This window comes from Alligator sinensis, unplaced genomic scaffold (assembly GCF_000455745.1).
Source record: "Alligator sinensis unplaced genomic scaffold, ASM45574v1 scaffold98_1, whole genome shotgun sequence".
In the NCBI taxonomy this organism is placed as follows: Eukaryota; Metazoa; Chordata; order Crocodylia; family Alligatoridae; genus Alligator; species Alligator sinensis.
The window spans coordinates 1,500,501-1,519,061 of NW_005842058.1; the positions used below are offsets into that span (position 1 = coordinate 1,500,501).

Genomic DNA, 18,561 nt, shown 5'->3' on the forward strand with positions numbered 1-18,561 from the left:
GGGGCCGGGGGAGAGGGACGGAGCCGCTTTGCAGCTCCGCGCAGGCTCGGTGGGGGGGGGCCGGGCTGCAACCTTTCCGCTGCCCACTGATGCTGTACCCGGAGCAGTACGGGCCTTTGCAAGAACAATCTGCTTCCCTCTGTAGTGTTTTGGGCAAACAGCTGCTTCATTTTTCCACCCCCAATCGTCTGCAGCGCTAAGGCCAACACTGAAGCTTGTCCAGGACAGGGCCCAGCTGCAAGACCGTCGGACCCCAGTTTGAAAAGGGGTCGGATTAGAAGGGGAATTTGCTTTCAGCGCGACGGCTTTGCGGCTGATGTACACGGCTGGGAGACACGGAGTCCCTCTCCAAGGCTACCACTGACTCACAGCGCAGCCTTGGACAACTCACTTGACCTTTGTGCCTAGTTTCACATCAGTAAAGCGGATAAGCTTACCTAGGTGTTTGGGACACTGCAAGGACAGGATCCTTCATTGGAAAGGGCTTTGTGACTCAGCTGGAAGGAACAATGGACAGATACAGGAAATACCCTTTGAAAGTAAAGGCGGCATTGTTCTGGGGCAAGGTGTCTGTTCTGTGGTGTTACTCCTGGCCATGATTATTGAATTCAGTCTGGAGCTGACAGCTAGATCAAAGTCTAATTTTGCTTGCAAAATGTTACTGGCTTGGTGGCAAAAGTCAGGGAGAACTGTTCCTAGGCTGTCTGCCATTTTTCTTAATACCCTTCTGTGCTCCCATGTTCAGAAGATTGCAGACTACCTTCTTTCCACTAAAAGTGCTGCTCTGGCAGTCGTGCTTTTTGAGTAATAATAAGACGTGGTTCTGCACATGGGAAAAGCAAATAGAGTAAAACTAGGAGGAATGAGGGATATTCAAGTGTGCTGTAGCAGATATTCAGTGGTGCTGGTTAGCACGTCATGAAATGTTTCTCAGAGAAAAGCTCGGCATGCTTACAAAGTTGAAGATGCAAGCAGCAAGAACACCGAAATGCTGATAAGGGACCAACATAACGGAACTGTCGCCGTGACTCCTAAAACGTTTCTCCCAGCTCAGTGAAGTATCTTTGCTTGGTGTCCAAAAAAGAACATTGTTCCTGGGTTGTCCTTTGTTTCTTACCACTGTTGATGGCTTTTGCCATCTTCTCACAGGCTCTCTTCATGTTTCTGTGGCAGTTTTACAGCCAAGCTGCGTGGATCCCTTGCCTTTTGGACTTTTTGTGCTTGAGTGAGCGGAGCCAATTGGTATCAGTCTTTTTTGTTCTGGGCCTGTCACAGATGCCTGCTGAATGCATCTTGGATTAGGATAACACTAAGCTCGCAACTAGTAAACTATCTATGCAGCTGGCCTTCTCTCATTTGTAGCTATTTATCAGTCAATCCGCTTTATTTGCTTAAAAACAGTGCCGGTCTTGGCAGGACTGTATGAGTGCACCTGTATGTGTCTCTGTGTTTCTGCTCTGAGTCTTGGTAAACAACTCAGAGGCTCTTATAAAATAAAAATTCAGCATGTTCCCTTTCTCCCTTCCTTCATTCAGGCAGCGTGATGTCAGCCGTGGAACAGCAACCAGCAGATGCTTCCTTGTCATCCAATTCGTCCAGCTCCTTTGAGGTGATAGAGGCAGATGCTGCAAATAAGTACGAAGCCGTGGTTCCTCACTGGTTTTACTGCAAGGTCACAGATTCCCGAGAGAGATGGATCCCCTTCAGCACACAGGACTCGGAGAAGTTGGAAGCGGCCCAAAAGATGAGTAAGTTGAACATGCTTCTTGTGAGAAGCTTCTTAGCAGAGAGGTGTAGCAGGTCCTGGGCTGGTTTTTGAAACCACTCAGGGTCCCCATGCCTCCAGGCAGGAGCAGGTAAAAACACTAGCAAATCCTGTGTCAAACCATAGTGCGCTGAGCAGGATGATCTCATAGGTTTGTTCAGCTTCAAAATCTATGAAGCTGTATTTTAAGTAACACTGTTTTTAAATATAGTAATATCTAACCTCAGAACCCTTTGGGGTTTTGGCATAAACAGGTAATGAGATAATTCATTATAGGCTCTGCACAAGTGCTGAATTTGCTAAAAATTTGACCCGCATTGTACTTCCTAATGATACCTTGGAGCTAGAAGCCATAACTCGGAGAAATATTCTGAACATCCTGCAGTTTCTGCTCTTCCCTCTGGCATTTTAAATTGGACCAGATTATATTATTATATATCTTGCTGGGATCCTATGACCCCAGCTGACTTCCTGCCCTTTGGGCAGGGGGCTGGACTCGATGATCTTTGGAGGTCCCTTCCAGCCCTAATGTCTATGAAATCTATGAAATATTCTTTTGGAAGCATTCCTTCCTTAAAGGGGCCTGTTGATATTACTTTAAATACACAAACAAATAGTCCCTTTGGATACAGCCTATGTTCAGGTCTCATTAACTTAATGTGCACTCTTCTCATGTACAAGAGAGTATTAATTAGGTGAGAGGGAGTTATGTGGGAAGCAGCATTGGCTAAATTCCACCACTGGGAAGGCTGGCCCTTTAAATCTCTTGTTTTGCTGTGGATTTATCCTCAGGAAGAGGGCAGGGTTCTCCATTCAGCAGCTTAGATTCTTTAATGGATAGTTTTATTCATATGTGTAGCATCTCTTGCATAATGATAGTGCTCACCCTGAGCCTTGTGGTGTCCCTGCATGTAAATACACTCACTTGCCCTTTTCTAGTCCTGCTCTCAGACTTCAGACATGCAGGGCCACAAAGGACAACCATCAGAGTAAAGCTTTGAAGTGCCTGGCCCCTCTCATCCTGTCACCAGTGCGCCAAGGTTCTGGATGTCAGTGGATGAGGTTAGTTCCTAGTGTCTGGTTTGGGCTGCTATCAGCGTTCCCTCTAAGCTGCGTGGCGCACGCGGCCATGCACACCACACAGCTTAGAGGGAATGCTGGCTGTCATGTATGGGTGATGTGTGCAGTTGAACACAGCATGCTGTGCCTGCAATCTAAATAATGGGGTCAGACCAGTCTGTAGCAGAATTAGGTCACTTCTCTGCTTTGAATGAATGTGGCTTTATCTGATCTCCTCTCTTTATTCCAGTAAGGAAGTTCTTTTTGAAAATCAAAGCTATCTGATATTTTTGATGCTGACTAGGCTTTGCTATCAAGATATACACAGTTCCTAGGTAAACACCATGCATAAGCTACTGAAACCTGCCTCCCTATAGCTGCCGTAGTCCAAACCTTGATAACAAGCCACTCTGGTCTGTTTGTGATTCATCTCAGCCCTTGTCCTTTGCAGGGAAAGACGATGAAGAGCTGGTAGTTCCGATATCAGGGGGCAGATACGATGTGCATTTGAAGCAGAGGCAATGCTATGCCGTGTACTGGGAGGAAGAGGTGTCTGAAGTAAGGCGCTGCACCTGGTTTTATAAGGGAGAAAAGGACAATAAGTATGTCCCTTACTTGGAGAGCTTCAGCGAGGAGTTGGAGGTAAAGTTGCCTTATCTGATAACTTCCAGTCCATTCAGGCTACTCTCGAGCCTTCTGGGCTTTTACAGAAGTAATGGCAACTCCGTAACAGTCCAAGCTCCCTGCACCATGATCCTGCTTCAGGATGTGGGCTTAATAAGATGTTTGGGTTACCTTTGCCCATCTTGCCAGCACTGCTGTAAACCCTGCATCTCTCCCCTTCTGCCAGTGTCTCCGATGTAGCTGGGTCTGTCAAGCTGCAGACATGTTTGCTTTCCCCTGTTCTTGACTGCTGTAACTTCCTGTGTTGATCTAATGTAGGACCTGGTTTTGCAAACACTCCCACTCGCCAGTCAACTAGGCAAGGCAAAATGTCCTGCAGAAGCCAAGGACATGTGAATAAAGTTAGTCAGGTGGAAATGGGAAGGGTCAGGATCTCAGGCTGTCGACTGCTGAAGCAGAGACCTGATACCATAGAGCCCTGTCCAGAGCTAGCCTAGAATGAGGGGCCACAGGAGATGAGACAAGCCTCTCCAGTGGCAGAGTTCCCATGGAAACATGTCTGCCTGCCTCACCAGGGATGCTCTTCTCCGCAGGAAGCTTACATGATCGCTGTAACTCTGGATGAGTGGAAAAAGAAACTTGAGTCCCCGAACAGAGAAATCATTATATTGCACAACCCCAAGGTAAGGATGACCTGAATGCTTCCCAACCAGGAGCTGGGGCAGAGCCCAGTGAATGGAGGAGAGGACACTGCATGTCTCTCTTTGCCTTCTGGTTTCAGGGCTGGTCCACACAGTTCTTATCTGTATAGACACCAGTCTGGTTGTGATGGTACTTCTCATCCCCTTAGCTACATGCTGTTTTATAAATGGACAAGCTGGCATCCAATGGGATGGGTGACTTGCCCAGGGCCTCACAGGACACTCATTAGCAGAGCAGAGAAATCAACCCAAATCCTCAGGCATAACATTGCCTTTGTTGCCAAACTGGTCAGTTGCCTTAAAACACACATACACATGCCGCATAGGTAAGGCCTCCCCAACTTCACAGAAGCCTTGTAACTTGTGATCTATAGCTGTAGTTAACCTGCCAGGAGCTCTGTTGTTTTGGAGACGAGAACATGTCATTTTGTTTTGAAACTGGTACAGTTCAGAACATTGGCTTGCAAAGGCAGCTGAATACCTGCAAACATGGTTCCCCAATTTTAATTGAGCACGGAAAGTGCAGTGCAAAACTGAGTTGTACAGAAAGTTTGACTATAGTGTAGCACAAGTGCAGAAAGGGCTTGGGAGAACAGAGCATTGGCGGTATATGTTTAGGAGCAGTGACCTCTATCCATTCAGGATTGGTGTCAACCTCTGTTCTTCCTTATGAAATGTCTGGAAAGGTTTGCCCTCGCTGTGTTCTTGCTTGTGCGCTCTGGTGTGATCTTGATGAGACTGACCAGGTGTATTGTGGGCTTTCTGTCCCCCTGTGCAGAAGATGCTTAAGCTACTTGCATTCCAGCATGCTAACATGCTTCTCTTCCTGCTTTCCAGCTTATGGTGCACTACCATCCAGTAACTGTCTCTGACGACTGGGGTTCAAGCTCTGCAGAGCAAGGGCGGCCAAGAACCGTGAAGAGAGGAGTAGAAAACATCTCTGTGGACATCCATAGTGGTAGGTGAACATTTTCCCCACCCCGCATCCATCAAAGCTGCAGAGGCCACTTTCTGGGTTTTCTGTGGCTCTGTCCATCCTGCCCTTTGGATATGGCTTCACAGAAAGTTTCTTTCTAGCTTGAAACTCTTAAACATGCAGCTTGCTTCTGGGGACATGGTGAGGATGCCTTGTCTCACTGAAGGAGAAATTTCCTCCTGCTCTTTCACTGGCATTAAGGAAGGCCAGAGGCTTTGGTCCAGTGCAGGCCCCATTGTGCCTGATGCGCTGTGCAGACACCTGGTGACAGACTATTTAGGTCCCAACAAGTTTACAATCTACAGAAACCTGAGGAGAAGCTGGGGCAGAGGGTGGAAGCAAGGCAAGAATGGAGCTCCTGACTTCTGAGAGCTACGGCCCTTGAAGTCTTCTCAAATTGGGACCCCAGTATCTTGATTACTGCAACTCAGCTGCAGAATCCTTTGCACTCATCTGTCTCATTGCAATGGTACTGAAACCTAGAGAGGGCATTGGCTTAGGGTTAGGTTTGGGGCTGCTGAAGTCCCACTGTACCTGTCTTGCCGTCAGAGACACTTTGCAAAGCAGCAAGTGTGATGTGCTGTTGTCCCTCTGTAGAACAGGGGTAAGGCTTTTCACTTCCTGGAGTGAGGGCAAGGGAGGGGTTTGTGTAGTATTTCAAGTACACAAAGCTGTTCAGCAATGCGAAGCATTGTTGTTGTACCTGTGATACAAAGCAGTGACAGAGCCAAACTGTCCCCTTGTACCTGGGACTGTTGTGACCCCCTCTCTCACTCGAACTGTTGAGAGTTCCATGGGCATCCTGCAGCAGGCAAAAGGACAGCGTGGCAGATCAACAGGTGCTGGGTTTATTACAGCAACTAAGTTAATTGTTTTTCCCCCTCTCAGGAGAGCCTGAGCAGATCGACCACCTGGTTTTCGTAGTTCATGGGATTGGGCCGGCGTGTGACATCCGGTTCCGAAGCATCATTCAATGTGGTGAGTGTGCAGAGCTGTAGAGAAAGAGGCAATTTCTGTGTTTCCTCCTGCAAAGAGCAAGCAAGCAGGGGGATGATGGCCTTCACAGAGGGAACAGTGACATCCAGGGTACGCTTGGGCTCAGCATGGTGCCTCTCTTGTTACAAGGAACGAGAGCAGGTTAAACTACTTCAGGTCAAGGCGAGATTTCTGAGTTTCAGTCACCAATATCCTCACTAAGCACAGTGAGTGCAATAGGTTGGTTTGGGGAACTGGCTGAATCGGAGCTTGAAATAGTGCTCTCTTTCTCTTCCCAGTGAACGATTTCCGGGCTGTGTCCTTGAGCATGCTGCAAGCCCACTTCAAGAAAGCCCAGGAGCAGCAGCAGATCGGCCGGGTGGAGTTCCTGCCTGTGAACTGGCACAGCCGCCTGCACTCCACAGGGGTGGACGTGTAAGTAAATTCTTGCTTACGAGAAAAGAGCTGCAGCAGTTGCCTGACTAGACGCACAAGTCTCTCTTGCAGCACCTGTTGCAGTGGGTGCTGACTAAAGCAATGGAAACCTGGTCTAGTACCACTACACACCGTTGGGGCCTGGGTACAGTCTGTAGCACTGATCTATCCAGTTGTCTGACACAGCCAGACCCATTCCGGGTTTAAAACATACCACTGATGGTCTGCAAGCATATAAAGTTGTTGGTCCTGGCTCATGTTACAAGAAGGGAGAGCAGGTCACTGGGAGTTGGATACCTGGTTCCCCCCGGAAGAAAGTTTTTAGCCAGAAAACCCTGTTCTGTGGTTCATGTGGGGAAGGGAATGGAGCATGGCCAGTGCATATGCATAGTGCTGAACTATCGGGACCTTGTATCCAGAGCTTTTCTCCTCTCTAATCCTGAGGACTGGTCTCATAACCAGGATTTAGTGCTGAAACACTGCCCCATTAAAGCCAGTGGCAGAATTTCTCTGTACTTAACTAAGGCCAGGATTTCAGGCCAGAAACCCAGCAAGTAATTGCCGTAGGTGGTTCTGGTGCCTGCACTCTCTCTCAGCATCCTGCTTTGCCCTGTGTGCAGAGACCTGGAGCGAATCACCTTGCCGAGCATCAATCGCCTACGTCACTTCATCAACGACACAATCCTGGACGTCTTCTTCTACAACAGTGCCACCTACTGCCAAACCATTGTGGACACAGTCGCTTCTGAGATGAATCGCCTGTACCTGCTCTTCCTGCAGAGAAACCCTGACTATAAAGGCAGGGTGTCCATTGCAGGTCACAGCTTAGGTAAGGGGTGCAGTCTGGTGAGGGGACCAAGCATGGTCAATCTGCAGGATGTTGCTTGCAGGCACTTAGTACAAAGTCTGGGGTCTGGTTTTGAATCCAAGTTCAGTTCTGTGGGAGAGGCAAGAGAGACCCCCTCCCCCACCTCCTCTTACCCTGGAAGGGACATGACTTGTAAATGTGCAGATTCATGTGTGAGACCTGGGACTCTCCTCAGTGGCTGCATGTGAATGTTTTCTTAGGATCACTTATACTGTTTGACCTCCTGACAAATCAGAAAGCTTCCTCAGAGGATGAAGATGGCAAGGAAAAGGTAAGTTCTCCACTGGTTGTGTGTGTCCCTTAGCCTGCAGACTGAGGGTGTAATCCATGGGCTACATCCCCATGCCAGTGCTGGCATAGGTAACTGCTGCAGGGCACAAAGTGCAGGGCGGGTTGGTCACTGCACAGCTGTGCTCCTCTGCTTGTGCAGGAGGGTGACTGCAGGTCCTCTGCACTCTGCTGCCCAGTATCAATCCTGGGAAAGAATCTTCGAGTGTTGTTGCAGGCTAGCTGTAACCACTACCCACCTGTCTGTATTCGCAGGAGTCCCAGACAGGTGCAAGACATGGGGCAGATGCCAGCAGTGTGAAGGAGATTCTGGAGAAGCTCAAGCTGTCTGAGTACAGCACAGTCTTTGAGAAGGAGAGAATGGACAGACAGGCACTGGTAAATCACCATCCTAGCAGGGTGGCTGCTGTTCTTGCACATCTTATTACTCACCTGCCAATCTGCTGTCCCCCTGCACCTAGTGCCAGGAGCATTTTCACACACCTCTTTCTTCGAGGTCAGCTGGAATAGAGCTCTCCTGCACTGGTGCACCCTGGGTCCTTCTTAAGTGCATTGGTGATGCTAAGGCCGAGCACTTCATAGACTCGGAGGCTTTGGACTTTGCTCTATAGGAATGCTCCGTGAGCTGCAGGGTGGTTTGGAGGCACTTCTGCCTAATGCACACTTGGGACTGATTTCAGGGCCCTCCCTGCCACACTCTGGGCATGTCTACATGTGCAGTTAACTGGAGTTTACTACTACCCATTCTTATTGTGCTGGTCTTTATTGCTGCCAGGCGTGCTGTTTGAATATGCACCCAGGACCGCAGCACATTGAGCTGAGTCAGAGCAGCCCCAGCAGGCAGGGAGGCAAGGGTGGGGGTCAGCCTGCCAGCCTAGGGCTCCTCCCCCCGCTGGCTCAATCTGCTACACAGAGGCTGGCTGGTGCATGAGAGTGCTCCAATGCAGGGCTAGCTGGCAGGCAGCCCCCACACTGAAGCACCCTCATGCCCCAATCAGCCACATCAGCGTCTACACATGTGGCGCTGCAGAGTAAAAAAACTCCACAGTAGCGTAGTACTTACATTTATAAGTTTCCTGCGGTCAAATAGGGCTGCATATGTAAATAAGTGGCATTTACTGCAGAGCTAATTAATCTACTCCGCAGTAAATGTTTCATGTAGACACGCCCTCTGAGGAGCATGTCTAGAATGGTCCCCTTGTGAGCCACATTCTAAAGTGCTCTGCTTCTGTCTTCTCAGTGAACATCAGGTGGCTTCTCCAGGGAGAAAGGAGTAATATTTTGGCTGCTTGCCTCCTGTAACAGAGCAGTGACTAACATGCCTGTGACTTACTGTTCAGCTCCTGTGTACAGAGCAAAATCTGAAAGACATGGGCATTCCCTTAGGCCCGAGGATGAAGATCCTTCACTACATCAGCTCTGAAAGGGAGACACAGGTGCGTGGTCTGCTGAGGTGACCATTCCCATCACAAACCACCTCCCCTTCAGCATAGGGCATTGGTGCTTGCTCTGGTTCAGACTCCTTCAATCTAGGCATGCATTTGTCAGGAAGCAGTACAAGATCCCTAGTGCAGTGGTCCCCATCCCTGGCTTGCAGGTAGTGTGTTGGTCCTGGCCTCAGTAACAATACTAGAAGAAGAGAGCAGGGCCTTACAGGAAGAGAAGCTACTCGGCTGAAGAATGCTGGGGAGCTGTGGTGCTGAATGCCCAGGGGAGAACTGGAGCAGTTTCCTGTTTCCATCACTGCAGGACAGTAACCATTGGGCACAGATCATTGCTGGGAACAGCGGAGAGGGCAGGACCGAGTCTGAGTCATCCGCAGGGCCTGGCTCTGCCGGCAGCAGGAGCAGTGGGAGGAACTGCCCATACCCAGATGTCAGCTTAGGACAGGTAACTGCACAGCTCACTCACACCCACCAGTAATCCATGTGCCACTCTGGCTGTGTGTGGGCAGACAGGTCCCAGCCCACTCCTCCCTGCCGCGCACCTTGGCCATCTCCTAGTTAGGAGTGGTGATCCTGCCGCATCTGTAGAGATTCTGCTGCTGTTCCTGGACTGCAGGGAAAGAGGTACCTTGTTTAGTCTTGTGAGTAGCTTGGAACTTGTGACAAGAGTGAGTTTCATCCATGCGGGGACTAATCTGCAGCATCAAAGCCTTTGATACCCCAACGCTGGCCTCCCCTGGCCACTGTTCAGAGAGCCTGCCTTGTCTTTTGTACCATTCCTCCTAAAGAGGTCCCAGAGGCTGCTGAGCTCATTCCCATTCCAAGTAGTGTTAGGCCACAGCTGCTACTGTAACAATTACATCCTTGAGGGACAAGCTTACACTTTACCCACTGACAACTCCCACGGTGCCATGAATACCAGTGAGGCGCTGCTCCTCACTGCCTCTTACCTCACCTCTGCTAGGTCTCAGCCAACTACCCACAGCTCATTTACAAGCCTGCTATCTTCTTTGCTTTCGGATCACCCATCGGGATGTTCCTCACTGTGCGAGGTGTGAAAAGGATCGATCCAAGCTACAGCCTCCCCACTTGCAAAGGCTTCTTCAACATCTTTCATCCGGTACGTGGAATCAGCAGTCACGGGACTAGTGCTCATACACTGGCTCCTGAGTGGAGACGAGACAACAGACCCACATGGGGAGGCCAGTGACTAGTTGGGACCCCGGGTACCCCTTCCCCTGAGTCACTTGTTGCAGTCAGCACAGTGGATGGGAGCCGGGTAGCTAAAGCTGCCCCTGGTCCTTAGAGCTCCAATGGCACCTTCTGCATTAACCTTGTTACTAGGCGATGCCTGTCTCCGAACCATAAGCAGCAGCAGGTAAAAGATTCCCTAGGCTGAGTGGTTTCTCCCTAGAGGGAATGGGGGCATCTGTATGTGGGTCACAAGCCAGTACTAGTTGCTATTCTTCTGCACAGTTTGACCCCGTGGCCTACAGGATCGAGCCCATGATTGTCCCAGACATGGAGTTTGAGCCCATGCTGCTCCCCCATCACAAGGGCCGGAAGCGGATGCACTTGGGTAAGGCAGGCAAGCCTCCTCTCTCAGAGGTTGCTGTCCAGGTGAGTGTGGTCCCAGCCCTGCACACAGCGTTCCCACTTATGGTGACCCCATGTGTTTCAGAACTGAAGGAAGGCCTGACCCGCATGAGCATGGACCTCAAGAATAACCTGCTGGGGTCCCTTCGTGTTGCCTGGCAGTCCTTCACTAGGGCCCCGCTGCCAGCCGTGGAGGCAGCCAGCACAGAGAGTGAAACTGAATCCCAGAACTGTTCAGACGGGCAAACAGGTGGGTGACATTAGCTGAGGAGACAATCAGCGGAGATTGAGAAGTGGTACAAGGCCAACCCAGGAGCTTTCCTCCTCGTCCTTCCCTACCATGCTCGGGGGGAGGCGGGGCGTGGAATACCAGGGAGGGCAATGAATTGGCCTGTGGTCACTTGGCTCCCTGGTCATCCAAGGTTGGGTTGCTTGCCTTGTTGCTAGTGCATTTCTGTTCCCACTGCCCAAGAACCTGGATGTGCTGGATGCTGTGAAAGCATGAGGCAAGGACCCTTTCCCCCAGGAACCTGCCCTCTGACCCACGCCATGTGATCATGCTACCTGGATGAGGAGGGACTTTCTGGTGCTCAGAGCACAGATGGCATCTTGAACCTTCACTTCCTCATGCTGCCTGGAGGCGACAGTCGTGTCACTCTGGCCTTCTGCTGCAGTGTGGCACTCCTCTTGCAGGAGCTGTGTGGATTGCCTTCCCATCTAGCTTCTAGCCTGGGCTCCATTCCTGTTGCTGGTGTTGGCTATGGCACTGGCACTGGTTCTGTGCTGTCACAGAATCAGTGCTGTCATCTGTGGTTGATTCTTCCAGAGGTGAAGCCCAATGAGCCCCCTGCTGCTGCAAAGGAAGAGGCCTCTCCTATAAATGTGGGAATGCTCAATGGTGGCCACCGCATTGACTATGTGCTTCAGGAGAAGCCGATAGAGAGCTTCAATGAGTATTTATTCGCCCTGCAAGGCCATCTCTGCTACTGGTGAGCTTCTTGCACTCTCCATCTGCAGCTTTAAAGACAGGGTGGTAGAACAGGCAGAGTCAAGTTGCTTATAGACAAGCAGGTTACAGGACTGTCCTGTACTAGCCAGTGCCTCAACACAGGAGGGTATGCAGTGGACTGTCTCTGACTGTTAGCATGTGCAGATACTAATTCCAAGGCTTTCCATCTCCAGGGAGTCAGAAGATACTGTTCTGCTGGTGCTGAAAGAGATCTACCAAACACAGGGCATTATGTTGGATCAGCCTCTACAATGAAGGCACTGACCAGCTGCACTGTTCTTGCAACTTGATGTAAGTCACCTTGCTGCTAAGATGCCCTGTCAAATTAGAAGCTATTCATGCATTTGTGGCTTGTCTGGAGAGCACAATGCAGATATCCGACCCAGCTTAGACCCAGGCAGCATGGGAAGCAGAAGGAGGGTGGCAGCGTGAGCAGGCGCTCTGCTTCTGCAAATGCATCCTGCTTCTCAGCAACAGTGACTGCCATCCTGGTAAACTATGTACCCTTCCTTCTTGCTTCCCTAGATGCACATATGTGACTCCTCACCGGGAAAGCCCGGATATCCTCTCTGCCTCCCCATCCTGTGCTGCTGCTGCCTCTGCATGCTGCTTCCTGACTACCTGCTGCTGCCTGGAGAGCTGGAAAGTTTCCCTCTCTGTCCAAGGGGTAGGAATCCAGTGAAAATCTCTGCTAGAATATCCAGCACTGACTCAGCACCTGAGACCAACTGAGACTCCCTGTGGCATTGTGTCCCTATCTACTCTTTGGCTTGTCTGTCTTGTAAGTTGCAACACTAGCTCTTCCAATGTAGATGTGGGATAGAGGTGGCCTGGATTGGGAACTGGAGACTGAGAGCCTCAAGTCATCTCCTGCATAGCAGGAGAACTGGACACTTGCAACCTTGAGACCTCAAAGCTGTAAATGGATTAGGTACCTGCTGTGCTATGGAAACAGAACCACAGCATCTTATGAGAGTGAATAAAGGATAAGGGGCTGATTTGTCATGGGAGAATGAGATATGGTCTCTCTCCTCCTCTTGCAGTGCCATAAGGCAGTGCATAGGAGCAAGCACTCCCGACAGCTGCTAAGTGACTAGGGGTTTTATCATGACCCAGATTCTCTTCTAACCTGCTCTCGATCTGTTTCTGCACCCACCAGGTGCGCTAAGCAGGGTCCTGCATCAAAAAGAAAGTGGCATGTTCTCATACACCAAAGGAAGCACTTATAATTACCCATTTCTTTAAGGAGGTGCCAAGTCAGTCAGCATGGCAGCCTCACCCCTGAGGCACTGTCCATGGCAGCTTTTAATGTGTTGGCACTGGCAGCAGCCTTTGTACAGAATCTTACACAGGTCTCTGCAGCCAGGAAGGTTTGTGACAAAAGCCAGCCAGAGGTTTATCTTCATTTCCATCTGCTGACGTCCTGACCGTTGTTCCCCTCAGTTGTGTGTCTAGTTACTGCTTGCTGACTAGCTCTAGGACTAGTCCAACCACTGGGAATAAATCCCTGGGTCTGGACCACCATGTGGCTTTCATCTCCTTTGCCTGCTGCATAACACTAATGCTGATGCAGAGCTCTGGCTGGGACCACTGACCAGCAACTGGGGGAGGCCTGCGTCTCTTCTAGACTCTGCTCCCAACTCCAATCTCCTCCCAAGGGCCAGATGCCTCCTATTTTGTTCAGAGCAGAATTTGTACAAGTGGGAGGGGTCTGGGTCCCCCCCATAGGCATCTGTGGACCCCGTGCAGCAGGAACAAGACAGGACCACAGCCTGGGGGTAGTTCATTAGCAGTTACATCCTGATTCAAGCATAAGCTGCTTAAGTGAAAATCCAACAGCCCATCAGCCAGGGTCCAGCAAGGAAGAGGGTCACAGTGCTGCATACAAGCACAGTCTACACACTCCCCTTTCTCCCTGGTTGCACTGATTCAGTAAAGGGAAGTGTCTAGCTCTGTTTTGGTTATGTTTTTATATTTGTGTCTGTAGGCGATGTGATGATGTTGCCTCCAAGTTTATAGGAATGTCTTAATGTCCCCAGTGGTGAAATTAAAGCAGCCTTCTATAGGGAGCTATGACTGCAGTTTTAGTTCAGTGGCTGGGGAATCGTAATTGTCAAGGCAAGAAGGGCCAGAGATCCTGAAGAGATATATCCCTTGTAACCAAAGATGTACAGGGTCATTAACTGGCTAGACTGAACCCTGGCCTAGATGCAGCATGGAAAAGCAAAGGTAGTGGAGTTAGTTAGGGTGTTGCTGTGTTTGATAGAGTTTGAAATAGATGCCCCAAACGTGTTCTCTCTCAGTGATGACTGTATGTGGTGCCAGGCCTTCCCCATAGCTCCAGTCTGTCTTTTCCATGGTGCACATTGCTCATGATCCCCAACCCCACTCCAGCCAAAAGAACCCAGAAACTGCTCTTGAAATGACGCTGCAGGGCTCAACCTCTGGTTAAAGCACCTCCTGCCCGTCTGTGGGAGGACGGTCTTGGCTGGGACGCACTGTCAGGAGCAGCTCTTGGAATTATGCACTTTGTAAACAGGAAAAGTTTAAATACATTTCAAATGTTATTTAATGTTTTTTTCCAGTAAAAGCTGACATGACTCTGTGGGGTGCCAAGCTTGTTTGTATAGGGAAGGCGGGGGGGAAGGACTGATGCAGGATATTGCGTTACGGCCCAAAGTGCTGGCCATGTTAGTGCCCTAGGGCAGCTGTACCATTTGCAAACCCTATGCAAGGAAGCAAAAGCAGCACAGGTGAAAAGCACCCCATGCAGGGGGAGGGCCCTTCTGTAAGCTCAAAGCATGCCCTGGGAGGGTTTCTCATGTATGTGTGCTGTGTCCTCTGCTCCCATGAACTGGAATGAAGAGCAGCCAGCCCCACCCCACCCCACCAGGAGACTGGCCTCCCTTGCATTCAGAATGGTTTCCTAGGCCCGGCCCAGGCTCTGAGCTGCCACAAGCACTACAACTCCCAGTGAAAGCACCACACTCAGCTCTTTATTGGACAGTAAAAACACCAAGACGGGGACAGCGCAATAGTACGCGGGGCTGGAAGGGGCCTCCCGGGCCAGCGGAAAGCCCAAGCTCATCCCAACACACAACTGCCAGCCCCCCGTCGCACTGATCAGCGCAGCAGCTCCCTGCCCCCCTCCAGCAGGCTTGGCACTGCAAACCCACCCAGCCTCCCCCAACAGCAGGCATGGAGCAGGGCAGGTTCACAAAACAGGCCACAGGGACAGGAAGCCTGGGGCCTGATAAGCAGGACAACTCACCGCGGGCAGAGGTGATGGTCTCCTCTGGCTCTCGCCTGCCCCCCTTCAAGTTTCCTCTCCAAGCAGGCAGCAATTCAGTTCCCCAAAATATCTGTCCCTGTCCCCACCCTGTGGTCCCAAAAGCGGGAGGGAGGGAGGATCCCACATGGTTGGAGCTAGCAGTATCCATCCTCGCTATACATTGAGGAAGCCGGAGCTGGCCTGCTTGGGCTCCTCTGCAGGCAGCACCTTGGCCTTACCCAGGAAAGGCACATGGCACTCGGGGTCCGTCAGTGGGGGGTAGTGCTGCCGGTAGCAGAGGTAGGCGAGCATGAGGCCAAGGGCTGAGCCCACTACCACATCTGCAGGGCAAACACACACAGATTAGGGGCCCCCGTGGCTATAGTACCTCTGCAGATGCCCCTTCCACCACCGAGAGCCTGGGCCACTCCACACAGCCCTGAGCAGCACGGATGTGCCATGGCTGTACCCTGTCAGCCAGGGTTTCTTGTGCTGCCCCAACTCTTCTGTTAACCTCAGGACAGTCTCGCCCACACTGCCCCTGCTATCTCTGACCATGTCCCTGTCCCCAGTAGAGGCACGAAGCCAAGCAAGGGCACTCACCTTGCCAGTGGTGCTTGTAGTCGCAGGTGCGGGACAAAGCGATGAGGCTGGCAAGGAGCAACGGTGCCAGGAAGGTGCAGAGACGCCAGGCTTTTCCCTGTCCGCCGGGAACAAAGCAGCGCAGCTTGCCTCCCAGGTAGAAGGCGGAGAAGGCCAGACCAGCGAAGGCGACTGGAAGGAAAGCCCAGCACTTAGGTAACTGTGCTCCGTGGCCCCCACTCTGCCCTTTCTAGGGACCCGGGGCCCAGTACTTCCATTCCAGGAGTGCTAGCGGGGAAAAGCAGCTTCCAGTTCTTGAGACACAAAGAACCTGGGAGGACACAGCACTTCTGCTACATGGGCAAGGAAGGGCTGGGGTGGGGAGAGAGTCACAGTGGGGCCGTGCACACTGAGAACACTCTACATATGGAGGGGGAAACGCATCAAGTTCCCAGTGCCTCCCCTCTCCAGAGCAGCCATGAAAAAGACTAGTGAGTATGCCCAAGGCTGCAGGGCAGGACAATGGCATGGTGGATCCCAGCCCCAGGCACCTGGCTCCCTCAAGCTTGGTTCTGCCCAGGGCTGCAGCACAAGGTAGTGCTAGCACTCACAGGAGGCATGCCCGCTAGGGAAGCTCTTGCGTCCCTCCGTCACCACGGCCACGTCGCCCGTGCAGGCCAGCGCAGAGTTTGCCCGTCCGTCTGGGAAGCAGCGATAGAAGAAGTCGGGGCGCGGCCTGGGGCAGGAGAAACAAAGTCTGTCACCCTGCTCCACGCGGGAAGGAGAAGCCAGAGTGGGGCCCATACAACCCGCTGCAAGAGGAGGGGGGGCACCCTGGGACTAGCTGATTGCAGCGTCTCAGTGGTGCTCTCACCAAGGCCGCACGCAGAGGCAAGATCGCTTCCCTTATGCGGCCTGACACCGTCCTCTCTGCACCGCAGAAGCAGCCAATGAAGCCGACCCAAGCCTGCTGCCCTCCAGCTCAGGGAGAAATCAAAGCGTGAGAGCATATTCATCCAGCAGCCTGCTGGGGTGTTTCCAGAACAGCTCCCAGCTGGGAATAATCACAGTGCAAGGGTAAGTACCCGTCCCTGGGTCCAGACCTTCCAAGGGCTGGGACTCTATAGCTAATCGCAGACAGCTAAACAACAACGCAATGCACTGGTGAATAAATAACTTCCTTACCTCCCCACGGCCAGCTTGACAGTGTTTGTGAAAACCCCGTTGAGGGCCAGTGCAAGGCTGGCAGCTGGAAGAGAGCAAACAGTGTCAGCACTGCCCCAGGCACGGTGCATGCTCCTATCTGCCCAGCTTCAGCAGTAGAAGCAGCAGCCATGTGGAAGGGAATGATCTTTGGCTGCTAACGCAGGGAAGCTCTTCCTGGCACGTGATCAGCAGGGCTTCCTGCCTGGAAGGACTGTAGCTCCACGTTCTGGGGACTCACTGTATTTGGACTTCAACCTGGCATCCGGCAGGTGACCAAGCCTTTTTTAACACACCCTGACCGTGAGTCCCAACGGACGTCACTGCTGCCAGAAGCAAGGGTCTTACTGTCAGACCAAGGACCCCTGGTTTGAGGGCATGAAGTCTGCACAGGTCTCTATGAACAGCAACTATCAGGGTGCTCACCTAAACAAGCCTCCTGCGTGTCTTCCCGGGTGACTTTCATGCAGAATCTTGCCAGGAGGATTGCCGACACGGGAGAGAAGAAGGAAATGAGCTGCAATAAAACAAAGGCACTGTAACAGCACAGGACGCACTTTCTGGAGTACCCTGGCTCCCCACACAGCAATCTGCATGGGCTGCTCAAGGCAATTAAAAGCCTTTGCCCCAAAACCCATGCGCTTCCCCCCTCCAAACACAAGCAAGGTAGGAGAGGAGATCGCAAACCAAGCGCTCAGCTTCGCAGGCAGCAGTGCTATCAGCACAGTGGCTATCAACCAGGGGGCTGTGGTGCGGGCACTGCTGCCCCCACCATGGGCTGGAATTGCACCGCATGCCTCCGTTTCATTCCTTGTGCCCTTTGCAACACAAACAAATGAATCCTTGGTCTGCAGCCTAGAGCTGTTTGCTAAGGCAAAAAGCAAGATGAGGAGGCCTGCATCTCAGAGGCAACGGATGCTCAGGGGTTACACATTTGCTCCGGTGGGAATGCTCTTGGCATGGGGTATGCTTTCTGCAGGTGCCCCAGCAGTCCCACACACACAGCATGTTCTTCCAAACTGCGCCTGGGCTTTGTCCTGCTGCCTTTCCTACAACCTGCACCTGCCTCTGAAGGGAAACTTTGCTCCCACAGCTTCTGACTGTGTCCCACCAGAAGTTCTCCTACGCGGCAGACAGCTGTAAATCCTCTGGGTCACGGTACACAAGTCAGAGGTCTAGTTAGATGCCTGATGAACCCATTCGTGGCCAAGCCCAAATGGAGAGCGACACAGCAAACAGCAGCCGGCAAACAGCATCCCACAGGACACCCCCTCCTGGAAATCTTGTCAGCTCCAGGGCAATCCCTGCTTGTCCCAAACCCTTGCTATAACCCATCTTTTTCTGGCTTTGCCATAGCAGTTTCCTCTCTAGCAACCCGTTCCTGCGGAGAAGAGACCCAGACACCCTGCGGCGGGCAGCTGGCTTCTCTCAATGAACAAAGGCATTTTAAAAAAGTCTTTCTTTTGGGTCCGAAAAGCCGTAATAAAACAAAAACTGCACGGAAAACATGCAGGGCAGCGGGGCCGACTCCTGACACCTCTGCAACTGACTTGACCCCGAGCTAGGGGACAGGGCAGGAGGTGCTTGCTAGGGCGCAGCAGAGGACTCACGAAGAGGGGCAGGGCGGGGACGCGGTCGGCCTGGACGTGCGGGTTCCTGTACAGCCACATCTCCTCGGGCTGGATGACGCGCTGGAAGGGCGGCAGCAGCTCCGTGACCCTGCGGGCGGCAGGAGAGAGGCGGGAAGCAGGCGGGCCGGGCCCG

At 51.9% G+C, this 18,561-nt stretch overlaps 2 protein-coding genes across 10 annotated transcripts in view; one reads left to right on the top strand and one right to left on the bottom strand.

The window, feature by feature from the left end:
- The window catches only part of DDHD2 (DDHD domain containing 2), a 24,455-nt gene extending 10,109 nt beyond the window's left edge, over positions 1 to 14,346 (top strand). For 4 of the 9 annotated variants that reach the window (XM_025203434.1, XM_025203432.1, XM_006023004.3 and 1 more), the window contains 17 exons: positions 1,536 to 1,748; positions 3,276 to 3,466; positions 4,042 to 4,131; positions 4,987 to 5,107; positions 6,014 to 6,103; positions 6,400 to 6,535; positions 7,156 to 7,364; positions 7,604 to 7,674; positions 7,947 to 8,069; positions 9,032 to 9,127; positions 9,441 to 9,581; positions 10,101 to 10,256; positions 10,613 to 10,715; positions 10,818 to 10,982; positions 11,559 to 11,721; positions 11,915 to 12,032; positions 12,267 to 14,346. In XM_025203434.1, coding sequence (XP_025059219.1) covers positions 1,544 to 1,748; positions 3,276 to 3,466; positions 4,042 to 4,131; positions 4,987 to 5,107; positions 6,014 to 6,103; positions 6,400 to 6,535; positions 7,156 to 7,364; positions 7,604 to 7,674; positions 7,947 to 8,069; positions 9,032 to 9,127; positions 9,441 to 9,581; positions 10,101 to 10,256; positions 10,613 to 10,715; positions 10,818 to 10,982; positions 11,559 to 11,721; positions 11,915 to 11,996 — 2,142 coding nt within the window. In that variant the 5' untranslated portion in view covers positions 1,536 to 1,543 and the 3' untranslated portion in view covers positions 11,997 to 12,032; positions 12,267 to 14,346. Of the gene's footprint in view, positions 1 to 1,535; positions 1,749 to 3,275; positions 3,467 to 4,041; positions 4,132 to 4,986; positions 5,108 to 6,013; positions 6,104 to 6,399; positions 6,536 to 7,155; positions 7,365 to 7,603; positions 7,675 to 7,946; positions 8,070 to 8,931; positions 9,128 to 9,440; positions 9,582 to 10,100; positions 10,257 to 10,612; positions 10,716 to 10,817; positions 10,983 to 11,558; positions 11,722 to 11,914; positions 12,033 to 12,266 lie in introns of those variants that run through there. The other 5 variants (XR_003093920.1, XM_025203436.1, XM_025203435.1 and 2 more) reach the window with 5 other exon arrangements.
- Positions 14,347 to 14,715: 369 nt separating this feature from the next.
- Positions 14,716 to 18,555, bottom strand: PLPP5 (phospholipid phosphatase 5). Its single transcript, XM_014519650.2, has 6 exons — positions 18,408 to 18,555; positions 17,224 to 17,314; positions 16,780 to 16,843; positions 16,206 to 16,330; positions 15,616 to 15,786; positions 14,716 to 15,353 (listed from the first exon to the last, which is right to left on the bottom strand). Exons 1-6 carry the CDS (start codon positions 18,465 to 18,467, stop codon positions 15,187 to 15,189), a joined length of 678 nt encoding a protein of 225 aa, XP_014375136.1. The 5' UTR covers positions 18,468 to 18,555; the 3' UTR covers positions 14,716 to 15,186.
- Positions 18,556 to 18,561: the final 6 nt, after the last annotated feature.

Coding starts and splice junctions, on each gene's coding strand:
- PLPP5 (XM_014519650.2), bottom strand. CDS start 18,467: ATGTGGCTGTACAGGAACCCGCACGTCCAGGCCGACCGCGTCCCCGCC. Junction 17,315..18,407: donor TCCCCGCCCTGCCCCTCTTC/GTGAGTCCTCTG, acceptor GTTTTATTGCAG/CTCATTTCCTTCTTCTCTCC. Junction 16,844..17,223: donor CACGCAGGAGGCTTGTTTAG/GTGAGCACCCTG, acceptor GCTCTCTTCCAG/CTGCCAGCCTTGCACTGGCC.